This window comes from Nesoenas mayeri (assembly GCF_963082525.1).
Source record: "Nesoenas mayeri genome assembly, chromosome: 5".
In the NCBI taxonomy this organism is placed as follows: domain Eukaryota; kingdom Metazoa; phylum Chordata; class Aves; order Columbiformes; family Columbidae; genus Nesoenas; species Nesoenas mayeri.
In genome coordinates this window covers 33,535,235-33,547,823 of record NC_137548.1, presented here as the reverse complement: position 1 = coordinate 33,547,823, position 12,589 = coordinate 33,535,235, and the positions used below count along the sequence as shown (strand labels likewise).

The window sequence follows — 12,589 nt, the reverse complement described above, 5'->3', positions numbered from 1 at the left end:
AAATCTACATAACATCTGGATCTCTCCTACAAAAGGCTGAGCATGACTTTGTTTTTAAGCCCTTTTCAAAGCCTGGCAGCCTAATCGCAAAACTAAAAAGGGATTTCCCCCTCTTCCCCCCCCCCTGCGCATCTCCCCCCAAGACATCCACAGCGCGCTTGATAGCAGCGATCACTTTATGAAGAGCGGTGCCAAACACGGTTTGAATGAGGCTTTCTCGTCATGCCCTGGAAAATTAATTTTTAGAAAAGCACAATGAATTGTCAAAGGAAAGAAACCACACTTGCAACATAACATGCTGGCGGAGAGGCGCGTACTTGGCCGGAGCAGGCTCGCTTCCCGGGGAAGATCAACTTTGCGCGCCCCCCCCGTACGCTGTAGCTCTCCGTGCCCCCGGACTCGCATACTCTTCGCCGCAACAGCGATAGCCGGCGATTTAAATAAATAATTCAGCGCATAAATCAGACGCTAAACATCGCGGTTAATCGGAAGGTATTTTGTTGCTAAAATAATCTAGCGCAAACCAACCCGGGGCTGGGCTTCTATCGCACTTTTCTTCTCGCTCTCTGCAGTTTTCCCCTGCCTCTCCCCCCTCTCGCACACACGCACTCTCCCTGTCCTTCCTCCCCTCCCTCCCTCCCTCTCTGCTCCCTCCCTCCCTCCCTCCCTCTCTCTCGCACGCTCGCTCGCTCGCTCCTTCCTACACGCGTTGCTTCGCTCGGGGCAGGGGCTGCTGCGCGGCTCCCCCCGCGCGGCGCCGCGGCCGCCCTGCCGCGCGCTGCGCATCACCGGCGCTCCGCCGGCTGGGCCGCCCCGCGCCCCGCGCCCGCGCCCCGCGCCCCGCCGCCGCTCCCCGTCGCTCCCCGCCGCCGCCGCTCCCCGCCGCCGCCGCCGCCGCCGCCGCCGCGCTGCAGGACTGGCTATGGCCACCACTACTTCCGGGTTCCGTCACTTCATTCTCCCGCCGATCAGCGCTGCAAAACTGAGCCTCTTCTATAAGGCAGCCAGCAGCCAACCTGCCAACACTTACTGACACTCACTCATCTCAGAGAGCGAGAGAGAGAGGGAGACAAAATACCTACCGGGAGGAGGAAAAAAAAAAAAAAAAGAGAGAGGGGGAAGTCCGGGCTTTGCAAACTATTCAATTTTTCTTCGCATCTTTCCCCATCCCCCTTCACAGTACTTAAAAAAAAAAGAAAAAACAAACAAACAACAACAAAAACCAGCCCTATAGCGATCCTAAAAGGCAAAACCCGAGCGCGGAGTTACTGGAAGAAGAAACCGGGGTTAAAAAGATTCCTCCTCTCTTCTTCATCATCATCAACCATCATTCATTCACTACCTTGACATTCCCTGGCTTTGATTGACAGCTGGAGTGGCAAAAAGCCATGAGACACGACAGTTTGGTTACATGTGGGTTGCTGACGGGCCGATCGTAACCTTCAGTTTGGGGGCTTGACAATTTTTTTTTTTTTTTTTTTTTTCCGTAGAGAAAGAAAAAAGGAAAAAGAGAGAGAGAAAAAGGAAAGAGAGAGAGAAAAAAGAAGAAAACACAGAAACTCATCGTGGTTCTTGACTGTTTTTTATATATTGTTGTTGTTGTTATTGTTGTTATTATTATTATTTACCCATATTGGAGGATAGGAGAAGTCTATAAGTGGGTTGCAAAAAAAAAAAAAAGGAATCTTCTTCACTCTAAATCACTTTCTTTGCTGGACTGGGATATTAAATATACGACACATCCAGGAGTTTATTGGAGCGCAGACTGATGGCGCAAAGGGTAGGTTTAAATCTCCAACACTTACCTATATATAAATCCTCTCTTAAGAGGGGCCTGTCCGATTTGCTCTCCTCTGTTGCTGCTGATGATGGCGGCCACTATTAAAAAATAGCAGCAAAAATTATTCACTAGCTTTTTGTGTGTGTGCGTGAGTGTCTCTCTGTGTGTGTCTCTCTCTGCAATTGTTCCACGCTTTTTTCCTCTCTAGCTTTTCCCCCAGCAGCGCGATTTCCCTGCTCTCTGCCTGCTCAGTAGCACGGGTTTCACAGGGGAAAGCTCGCTGCTGCTGCTGCTGCTGCCGTTACAGCCGCTGCCTAGGAAAGACTAAGAAACACATATGTGTGTTTGTGTATATACGGACGTATATATATGTATACACATATAGCTGCCTTCTTTTTTTTTTCTTTTTTCTTTTTTTCTTTTTCCTTTTTTTTTTTTTTTTTTTTTGTCTCTGGCTTTGACAAGGACAAGGGGAATTGCTTCTAAATAATGTTTCTGGTAACTTTCAGATTATTTCCCCCTTTATCTCCCCCCCTCCCCCCTCCCGATGCACCCTAACTTTATTCTCCCCTTCCCAGTGTTGATTTATTTATATAGTTGCTTTTGATTCTGCTTGTTTATTCATTTATGTTTCATTTTTTTGTCCTTCCTTTCTAATGCAGAGTAACTCTAGTTTCTCTCCTCCGTTTCCTTCCTTTTCATCCCCGTTTCCTTGTTAGGGCTTCTCCTGCCCGTGCTGAAGAGGACCATCTCCCCCCGCACACACAGGCACACACACTTTCCCCCTTTACCTCTCCCTGCACCCCCACTCCTTCCTCAGCCTCTCCAGCCCCTGCTCCCGATCCCTGTTGATTTTCATTTTGCACATTTCTCTCTCTGTTGTGGCTGTTCTTGTTTTGTTTTGCTCTGTTCGTGTCTGTCCGGGTGCTTTACTCTCTTCTGACTTTTGTTGTGTTTGTTTGTTTGTTTTTTTATTCCTCTCTCTCCCCCCCCCCCTCCCCCTTTCTCTTTCTTTCTTCTCTTCCGCCCGTTTTTTGACAGTACGATGAGCTGCCCCACTACGGCGGGATGGACGGAGTAGGGGTGCCCGCGTCCATGTACGGGGACCCCCACGCCCCCCGGCCGATCCCCCCGGTGCACCACCTCAACCATGGGCCGCCGCTCCACGCCGGACAGCACTACGGCGCCCACGCCCCGCACCCCAATGTCATGCCGGCCAGCATGGGCTCCGCTGTCAACGACGCCCTGAAGCGGGACAAGGATGCGATCTACGGGTAGGTGCCGCCGGGCCGCCCGGCGCCATGGCCCGGCTCCGCAGCGCCGGTGCCCGCGGAGCGGCGAGGGCAGGAGCGGGGCGGACGGGCGGCGGGGGCTCCCACGGGGACGCGGTGGCGGGCGGCGGAGGCGAGCCGAGCCCCGGAGCGGGGCGAGGGGGAAGCCCCGGTGAGAGGGCGGCGGTCGGGGGCCCCCCAGCCGCCCGCTCCGGAGGGAGACCCGCGCGGTGGCATTGCCACTGCTGGCAATTTCGGGGCGAGTGCAATCCCAGCCTGACTCTTAGCTGAGGTGCCAGCACCCACGGGAAACGGGTCCTGGAAAAACAGACCTCTCGGGAAGAGAGGCTGGACTGGGGGAAGTGGTGTTGCCTTGTCCTTTTTTTTTTTCTTTTCTTTTTTTGTTCCCCTCTGTGGGTTTTTGTCTTTCTGGGAAAGGCCCCAGTTAGGAGTTCAGGCAGGAGAGGCGGCTCTCATTGCTCTGGATTTTAGTCGGAGAAGTGTTGTTCTGGTGTTCTCCTTCGTGCCATAATAACAGTTTTCCAACACTGTAAATAAAAAGCCATTCACATCTCGGAAGGTAGTAAGAATAAAAGGGATTCGCTCTCGCAAGCAGCTCTTCTCTGAGACAGAAGAAATAAATACATTGGGGGCACTGAGCTGGGCTTTCTGTTTACGAAAGGAAGAACAAGATGAAAAAGAAACATGTAGCAAACAAAACTCAAACCTGTGCTAGGGCATAGCTTGTGGAGAATGACACTGATTCCCTTCAGTGTCTTTTAGAAAAAATACTAAATTTTCCTGAAAGGAAATATAGTAACATATATGACAGAGTGTGAGGCCTTGATCAGGCACCAAATGGGAAAAGAGACAAATGCATGCTTACTACTTAGCTCACAGATTAAATATATATATATTTTTTCTGACTACCCCAACTATGGGAAAATATTTCGCAAAGTGCTCCCTCGCTCCACTCCCTCCCCAGCTCACTTATCTGGACAGCTGGTATTTTACTTGGGTGTGCTTCCTAAGCCAGGAAACTTCACCACATTTTTGTTAGCAGGCCTCTTGAAAAATAAAATTACGTATTAAGTAGTTTGCAGTTTGCCTAGCCGTGCTTCTCATTTCAGGTCATAGCTGGAGGGTAGGGATGGGATCTTCCAGGTTTCGCGTTATTTTAAGCTGTGTAGGATTCCCAGCTGAGCTGCTGCCTGCATGAGCGTGTTTGGTGCCTTGTGCGTTTGGCGGAGAGGTCACGTTTGTCCTCATCTGTGGGGACTACACGGGGGATGCGGCTCGGGCATCGCAATTCCAAAAGGGAAAAAAAAAGAAAAGCCCACAACACCAAAAGCCGCGGTTTTATTTCAAAATCATGTTCTCCCCTGCTCTGCTCGAAGCAGTACTGCGAGGCTGCAGAGCACGGCTGTGTCCGTGTCTATGTGTCCGTGCATTAAAAAAAAATACTTGTTGATTAGAGCTCTTCTTTCTCCCTCTCCCTCTCCCCCACCCCCTCCCCTCCCTTTGTGTGCCACTGCCCGGTAGGCACCCGTTGTTCCCCCTCCTAGCTCTGGTCTTTGAGAAGTGCGAGCTGGCGACCTGCACGCCCCGGGAGCCCGGCGTGGCCGGCGGGGACGTCTGCTCCTCCGACTCCTTCAACGAGGACATCGCCGTCTTCGCCAAACAGGTCGGGCACCTATACCCCCGCCCCTGGCCCTTCCCAGCACTCCCGTCACCTCCTCAGCTCCTCGACCCACACGGCCGGGCGCTGGCACGGGGGAGACCCCCTTCGACCCCCGCCCCTCCCGGCGCCCCCTCTCCGGCCGCCGCCGGGACGGGAGGGCAGCGGCGGGGGTGTGCGCTGAAGGGCCGGCTGGTCCCGACCCTCCTGCGCCGGGAGCCCCTCCGCACTGTCGGGCCGAGCCTCCTGGCCCTCGCCCTCCTGCCTTAATGAAAGGGAAGTGTAACCGTGCCCGAGTTTTGGAGGCAGAGGGAGCGAGAGGAAGAAGGCAGGAGACCAAAAAGAGAGGGCTCCTGTGGCAAGGGCGGCCGGCTCGGCACTGGGCTGGCAGGAGCGGTGCAGGGTCCTCTTCACAGCACGGGTGACTCCGGGGCGTCCAGCCGGGTTTTGATCTGACCTGTACCCGCCGGTTTTATCACAGGGCTTTTTTTTCCCCTTCAAGTGATTAGGTTACAGGCCTGAGGAGAGGAGCTGTAATTCACGCCGCTTTTTCTTTTTCTTGCAGGTCCGTGCTGAAAAACCACTTTTTTCTTCAAATCCAGAGTTGGACAATTTGGTAAGGCCTACTTAACCCTCTGCCCCGCTCCCATCCCGTCCTGCCCGACCCCGCCGCCAACTGCCGGCAAGCGCGCTCCGCAGTCCGGGGCCTGGGGCAGGCGGGTGCCGGCCCGGGCACTCGGGCTGCGCAGGCTGGGCGGGGGGGGGGAGAGACGGGGAGCTACCGTCAAGACGCTTCGAAGAGCTGCACTTTCAGAGTGCGCCGGGGCAAACTCTCGAACGCCAGCGCATTGCAAAGCTGTGTTTGAAAGCCGCGGGAAGCTGAAGTGAAGGAAATAACTGCTTAAGAAGAGAGAGCTGGAGATTTCTAACGTAATTCTTTTGCTAATGTGAACGATTTTAATATTCAAAGTGGCTAAATCCGCTTGTAAAGAAGATGCCAAACTATTCATGCTCTCCTCCTCCCCCCCCCCCGCCCATTTCCCGCGGGCGGTGGGAGGGTGGGAGTGTGTGTTTGACTTCTCTGCGGACCCTCAGGGATAAGGGCCGAGGTGTTGAGAGGGAGCGAGGAAGAGAGGAAGAGGTTTTCTCCAAGATCGCGGTAATAAAGCACTAATCACCGCTCCTGGAATAAATATGATAAAAATCAAGTGCTTAGGTTAAAGTTGATCAAAATTGTTCAAGCGTGACCAATGAGCTAAAATCCTGGATAATGACTGCGCGCCCTGACAATCCCCTTCTTCCCCTTGCCTGCTTGGGCTCTCAGCTCTGCACAGCACCCGTGCTCCTGTCTCCCATGTAACCCCTTGCTCAAAACTTTCTTGCAGATGATCCAAGCAATACAAGTACTAAGGTTTCATCTTTTGGAATTAGAAAAGGTAAGAGTCACGGAGGTGGGCGGGGGGGCAAGCCATTCCTTCCCTAGCACCTCTGTCCCTCCCAGCACCCCCCCACCCACCTTGACTGTTTGGGTGACTTGTAAACATGCCCAGAGGAGACAGGGGAAACGCAGTGTGATGCCGTAACCTGTGCCATCAGAGCATGTGACATTTGACAGCCATGCCCAGCCCAGACCGGCTGTTTTTGTTTTTGTTTTTGTTTTTTTCAGAGTAATTTCAACCGAGTCATGAAATGTGTATGTTATTAAACCTCTTCCATCCATCTTATCCCTTCCTTCAGCAGAAACTCTTTTCCTGACTCGGAAATAATATGTTTAACAAAAAGAGAAATGAAAGCACTCCTGCATTTCTCCAGCTCTGGCAGGCATGTTAACCCCAAGCAAGCACTAAATGTTTGGAAGAGGCAGGGGGCCCCTGCGCGGCGTGGGGAGGGGGCTGTGCCCTGGGACGAGAACGACTCTTCCCACAGCCTGCGCGAGTAGCTTCCTTTTGCTGCTGCCGGCCACACAGACGTTACTTTAGCCCCAGTTTAAACCGATCCTGTCCCGAGTGACTAGTTATACCTGCATGGGCTGTGCATGTTCCAGAGGTACCGCCCGAGTCCAGCTCCCAGTGTTCTGATGTTATCGTCAAATCGGATTTTCTTTTGCACACCAGACTGAGCCCACTATCTCTCTCTCTCTAACTTGTTGCTGCGGCAAGTCTCTAGAGAATAATATGTGCTGCAACAATTTCTCTATTGTTTCCTTGCCTTCAACTGTTGTGCCCCTTAATTAGAGTAACTTGTGGAGTAGATGAGAGGGTTGTTCTTGCTGCCCCCCGCCCCCCCCAAAAAAAAAAAAAAAGAGTTGCAACCTGATATTTTGCCATTATTGATGCTATTATTTTCATTCCTGTTTTCAGGTTCATGAATTGTGCGATAACTTCTGCCATCGGTACATTAGTTGTTTGAAAGGAAAAATGCCAATAGACCTCGTTATTGATGAAAGGGATGGCAGCTCCAAATCAGACCACGAAGAACTCTCAGGATCTTCCACAAATTTAGCTGATCATGTAAGTCTTTCTCATTTCTTTATGGCACTTTTAAAGACTTTCACCTGCTTAGGACGACCTGTCCCCGATTTCATTGTTTTGCTGCTGTTGTCTATGAGTAGTATTATTATTGCTACTTTAACCTCTTGCAACCTCGGATCCCATCTGTACTCTTTCTTCCCTCTCGCTTTGTAAAGTTGTAGAAATGCAAAATGTTCCTTCTGTTTCTATCTGTAAAGCAGCGACTTTGCAATGGTTTGAATAGTTTCCTGGTCTGGGTGGCTTGCAGAGCTAGCAAACTGTCGGTTTGATGTGGGATCGGTGCTTTCTCTTCTTCTTTGCCAACTCTGTAATCAATGCAGCAATGTAAGGAAGCAGAGACAGGAAAGTTAGGGAGAAAGTTTGCTGATTTGCTCCCCCCTCCCCTCTCGTGGGGATGACAAGTGATGAGAATTATTGGCAATACTATATTGCATTAAAAAAAAGGGGTTAGCACATTAGAGTTTCCAATGCTTGTGCTTTATAGCAACTTATTGTCAGAATATGGACTTATTGCCAAACGCCTGAAGCATCTTCATAATAAAAGACAGTAACCTTGATGAAGCAATTATTAACAATGTATTACAGAAAGCTGGAGAGAATGATGATTGAGTAACCGTAGGTTAGCGTTGATTTTAACACTTTAGGAGTTGGTGAGTTAGTGTTATGTGTGTAGGACTGAACGTCGGTGTGCGTGGTGAGGAGAGTGCCTTTGTTTTTCCGGGTTTTGAAGCGACTCGTGTGATCCTTACAAAGACGTAAACGCGGAGAGACTTCGGGATGTGAAGGGAGAGATTGCAGCTGGTACCGCAGAAAAGGAAAGGAATAGCTCTGGTTAAAAAGAGTGGGTGTGAACTCTAGTTTATTTATAGGAACGCTTCCCTGGGGGGAAAAGGGGTTTACACAGTTTTGGATTCAATTGAACTCATAATCTAAATGATACAGTCTAATATTTTAGCGGTTGAAATATTAATTTAACACCCGGTGTGAAGTTAAACATGCTTTCTGCACAGGCGCCTGCCTTTATTTCCCAGTGTGTTAAGGAGAGTAGCTGCAAGCCCAGGGAGAATGAGCTTTCTAGGAGCTTTTGTTTCCTTTGAAAACATGTTGTTTGTGTGTGTATTTGATAATTACGCTAGACCTGGACTGAAGCTTAATTGGGAGATAAAATAGTAATAAATTCTTCTAAATGCCCCCCTTCTGGCACGACTTAGTTCCAGAGCCCGAGAAATATTTTTGGACCCAAGCCTTAGCTTTCATTTTCTTATTTGTGTTCGGTAAACATTGAAGGACAAGATTTTTGAAATGTTTTACATTTTAAATATCTGATTTTGAGAGAAAAAAAGATGTATGCTGGGGTTCCTGAAAGTTTCTCTGCTTATCAGCTATCTCACATGTAGATAATAAACTCTATGAGGCATGACACTATTTCAAAAATATTTGGTTTATGTCATTTCACAACCCTAAATTCATGTGCATAAGCATTCTGGGAGACTACTACAAAATAAATTGAAATGAATGGCAACCTGAAAGATAGGAGGTCATTGTGTATCATTCAGAGCAAGAGAAAAAAAAAAAAAGGAAGAGGATACATATTTCTCCAGTACAGTTTCTTTACAAGACTGTGTTTCAAGTGGAAGTGTAGAAATGGAGCATGCTTATGTTTATATTGAGGAGATTAGATAAACTAGCCTGTTTAGGGTTCTGGCAGATGGTGAATGCTCAAGCCAATTTGCAATGCGCCATTATAATATTTAAATTTACACACAATGATAGGACAGGGGTGGAGGGGGTTAGCATTTTGATAATTTGATAAGTATTATCTTCCCTAAGAAGAATCTCCACTTGCTTTTGTGGCCCAAAAAACAAACTCAAATAAATATGACAACCCATTTATCTTGCACCCGTTAGGGTTTACCACTTCATTGGGTATTATAATTTAAAGCCTTTTATTTCCTGGAGATTTGAGCTATAACATTTTTACTTTAGCCCCCTGCTATTTGTTTTGAAAGGAAGCAATAATTTGTGCAACCAGAACACCAACTGGGAAATGAAGAGTTGTATCACATAGTTACATTTTATTCATGCGTTTTGGGAGACGTGTCTCCTTATTGGATTTTTTTTTTTTTTTTTTTAATATTAGCTTGTTTTCCTAAAAAAACAAACAAAAAAAAACAAAAAAAAACCCCAACCTTTAACACTCTTTTATAGTTTAGTCAAACTACTGTGTGTGTACACATTTATATTTACACTGTACGAGGTACCAGCAGGAAGAAATCCACTTTTATTCCTAGAGAAATAAAAGCTTTAAAAATGGCTAAAATAAACATGCCAGACTATCAAAAAATGAGCTATCTTTTGTGAGCATCTACCTGAAAAATGTAGTAGTTCAAGCATGCAAATTTGTCCAATTTGACTCTCCAGGTTTATTTTTTCATTTGCTTTGATATGCATATTTAATATATAGCCTCAGGCTAGATCTCATTTGGTGAAAGTTGGTGCAGGGGTGATGATGAGCCACTTCAGAAGGACAGAGACAGCATGTTGTTTCCTCTGTTTTATGTATTGGCCCACTATTCTGATCCACGGGTCTTCCCCTCCTGGTTTTATTTGCACATGAAATACAAGGAGCATTTCAACTGATTGGCTATGAATACTGATAGCCAAAAAGAAGTGTAGTTTAATTTGTTGTGTGCCAAGGTTTCTCTTGTGGAGGTGACAGTTTGTGACAGCTGTTTGACACCCCAAATATCCATACACCTCTATTCTTATTAAGTGGTAGAAAACCACACCGTGTGTGTTTAATATGAGTGCAAGGGATAGTACTGGTGATGGTGGCATTGCTGACCTAGGAGCTAAGGCAGGTCTGAGTTTTATTCCTGTGCTAGACCTGAAAACGTAGCAGAAGGAAAAGTAACAGAAAGAATTGCAGGATTAGCCAATATCTACTATAAGACTTTAAATGGGGTACTCAAAACAGCGCATGCTTCCCTTTTCAAAATATACTGCTCTACTATTTATATAACTTAACTGGAGACCAAAACAAAAATCAACAAAGAAATGAACCCTTCAGAGGTACACCTGTGCTGGGAAAAGAAGACAGCTGTAAGCGGTTGTGCTAGATGTGTTTGGTAATAAATATGTTTATCAAATTTTATTTTAGTGCGCTGTTAACTCTTATGTAATACAGTAAGTGTAAAGGGTCCAGGGACTTGGTAGATCAAATAGTGCAGTGCTGGCCACAAGAAGCTGAAAGTTTTGTTATTACTCTGGTGTGTTTAGTAAGTATAACAGCCTGTAATTAGTGTTTGAATTTTTAACACCCTCATATTTTTTTATTGCTCTGAGGTATTAGCTGTAGATGGGAAGAAGGTAATTACAGCTATGCCCTGGTTGAACCAGATCAGTTAGCGGAAAAAAAAAAAAAAAAAAAAAAGGAGGAAAGAAAACTTTCCAGCTGCAGTTCAAGTTGAGTTTCCCAGCACAGACAATTTATTATTGTTCAATATAAACATTCTGGGCCCTATCCTGCATTCTGTGTTCAGCCTAAAATATCTGTTGAGACTGCCAACAAATCTTCCCCCCCTTTTGAGCTATTTAAATCTGAAAAATGTGATAATTGTAAAATTTGGAGATTTTAAAACTTTTTCAGTGTATGATAATATTTTGTACTTTAAGTGCATTTATTTTGTACCTGGCTTCACCTGATGCCACACAATTCTTCGTTTAGCACAAGCCTACTTTGAAGCTTAGTAATTCTTCCCTAGAAATTTATGTATCTCCTTCTGCTGGCTTTTGTGGGAGCAGGATCAGGGCCTCAGTCTTTTTTATATTTATGTGTTCTAGTAAATTTGCAGCTGAGAGGTAATAATATACAGATCATAATTCATAAAATATAATTAAAAATGGATAGAAATATACATACCTCTCTTTTTTATAAAAGGACTATTGACAAATTAGAAATTTGATGCGTTAGCTGTAGAAAAGAAATATTAGTCTGAATATTAAACCTTTCAGCTCTCAGATGGGGAGATACTTTTATTTAGTACTTTTGGACATCCAGACATTTTAGATTTCTTTAATACTTCTTCTCAAAGAATGATCTGTGCAAATTCCTGACATCCTGCAGATGAGAACAAAAAAAAAAAAGGGTAATATATGTGTGTTCCAGTCACGTAATTAAATCTTTAGGTAAGATCTCAGTAATGAGGAAGTAATTGAGGGCCTGATACCACAATCTCCAGGTACGCCATACTTTGATGGACTTCAGTGGGATTTTTGAGAATGCAAGAAATGCAGGATCAAACCCCAAAGTTGCCCTTTCTGTTTGCACTGTGTCAGGAGGGAAACTAAGTAACAAACTTCAACAATAATAAGGCAAACTTTTTTCTTTAGTAAACCATTTTCTTAGTATGTGGCTTAAGACGTAGGACATTATGGTAGGCCCTGTGCTTTCTGAAGGGGAAAGGAGCATCAGGAACGTTCCGAGACTGTGGCTAATATTGTGTGTTTCCTCTTTTTGATGGGCTAAGGTACTCCACAACCAAAGGTACTCTAGAGCTCAAATCTGAGTGTTTTAATTTTAAACTGGTCTCTCTCAGTCTGAATGGATAATGTACTTCACTATCTGTTTGACGCCGCTGTTTCCTCTTTAGTTTGAGTTGTCTTTCAGTCTAGATGAAGTGTAGCCACACAGAATGAGGTAGAAGGTCAGTTAAAAAAACAGCAATACCCTGATTTTTCAAGTCTCCGTTCCTTGCTGACAGGTGGATTACACGTCTGATTTCAATCTTAATTGGAAAATAGAAAGCACGCAGCTTTTCAGAATGTCGCCACATCCTAGGAGTGTAAAAAATTTCTCCTGACTCTTTCCTCAAATGCAAAATCAAGGGACAAGAATTAAAACTTGTACGTATATACACATACATACACAGATATCTGATTGACCACACCACCTTGTGTTTTATTTAAATAGTGTAATTCTGGTAGGAAAAAAGTTATCATATTAAATATGCATCTGTAAGAAAACAGACATTAGTAATATCAGTAGTCCTTTTTAGAAAACATACGTCATGTCAAAATTAGAGTTTTTCGTGGCTCATTTACTTATTGAAAATTTCTTTACGTAGTAAGTTTATTAATATTGTGCTCTAGAACGATCTCGTAAGATACCATCCTGAACTTTATACATACAAAACATAGACACGGATGCACACAGAGAAACACACGTACATGTACGTGTATAGGTTTCTGTGTCTGGCATAGTAAACAATCTTTTGATGTATGGAGGTACTTAGGTGGTATCAATCATGTCAGTCATTCCGCTGTCTTT

The 12,589-nt window shown here is 45.8% G+C and overlaps 1 protein-coding gene across 8 annotated transcripts in view; it reads left to right on the top strand.

Annotated features, from left to right (window-relative positions):
• Window positions 1-456: 456 nt before the first annotated feature.
• MEIS2 (Meis homeobox 2) overlaps window positions 457-12,589 on the top strand; it is a gene marked incomplete at both ends in the record, with an annotated part of 171,789 nt that continues 159,656 nt past the window's right edge. For 4 of the 8 annotated variants that reach the window (XM_080344794.1, XM_080344793.1, XM_080344796.1 and 1 more), the window contains 5 exons: window positions 2,828-3,054; window positions 4,594-4,735; window positions 5,295-5,345; window positions 6,115-6,165; window positions 7,090-7,239. In XM_080344794.1, the coding sequence (XP_080200920.1) occupies window positions 2,849-3,054; window positions 4,594-4,735; window positions 5,295-5,345; window positions 6,115-6,165; window positions 7,090-7,239 (600 nt within the window). Of the gene's footprint in view, window positions 493-1,768; window positions 1,781-2,821; window positions 3,055-4,593; window positions 4,736-5,294; window positions 5,346-6,114; window positions 6,166-7,089; window positions 7,240-12,589 lie in introns of those variants that run through there. The other 4 variants (XM_080344798.1, XM_080344797.1, XM_080344792.1 and 1 more) reach the window with 3 other exon arrangements.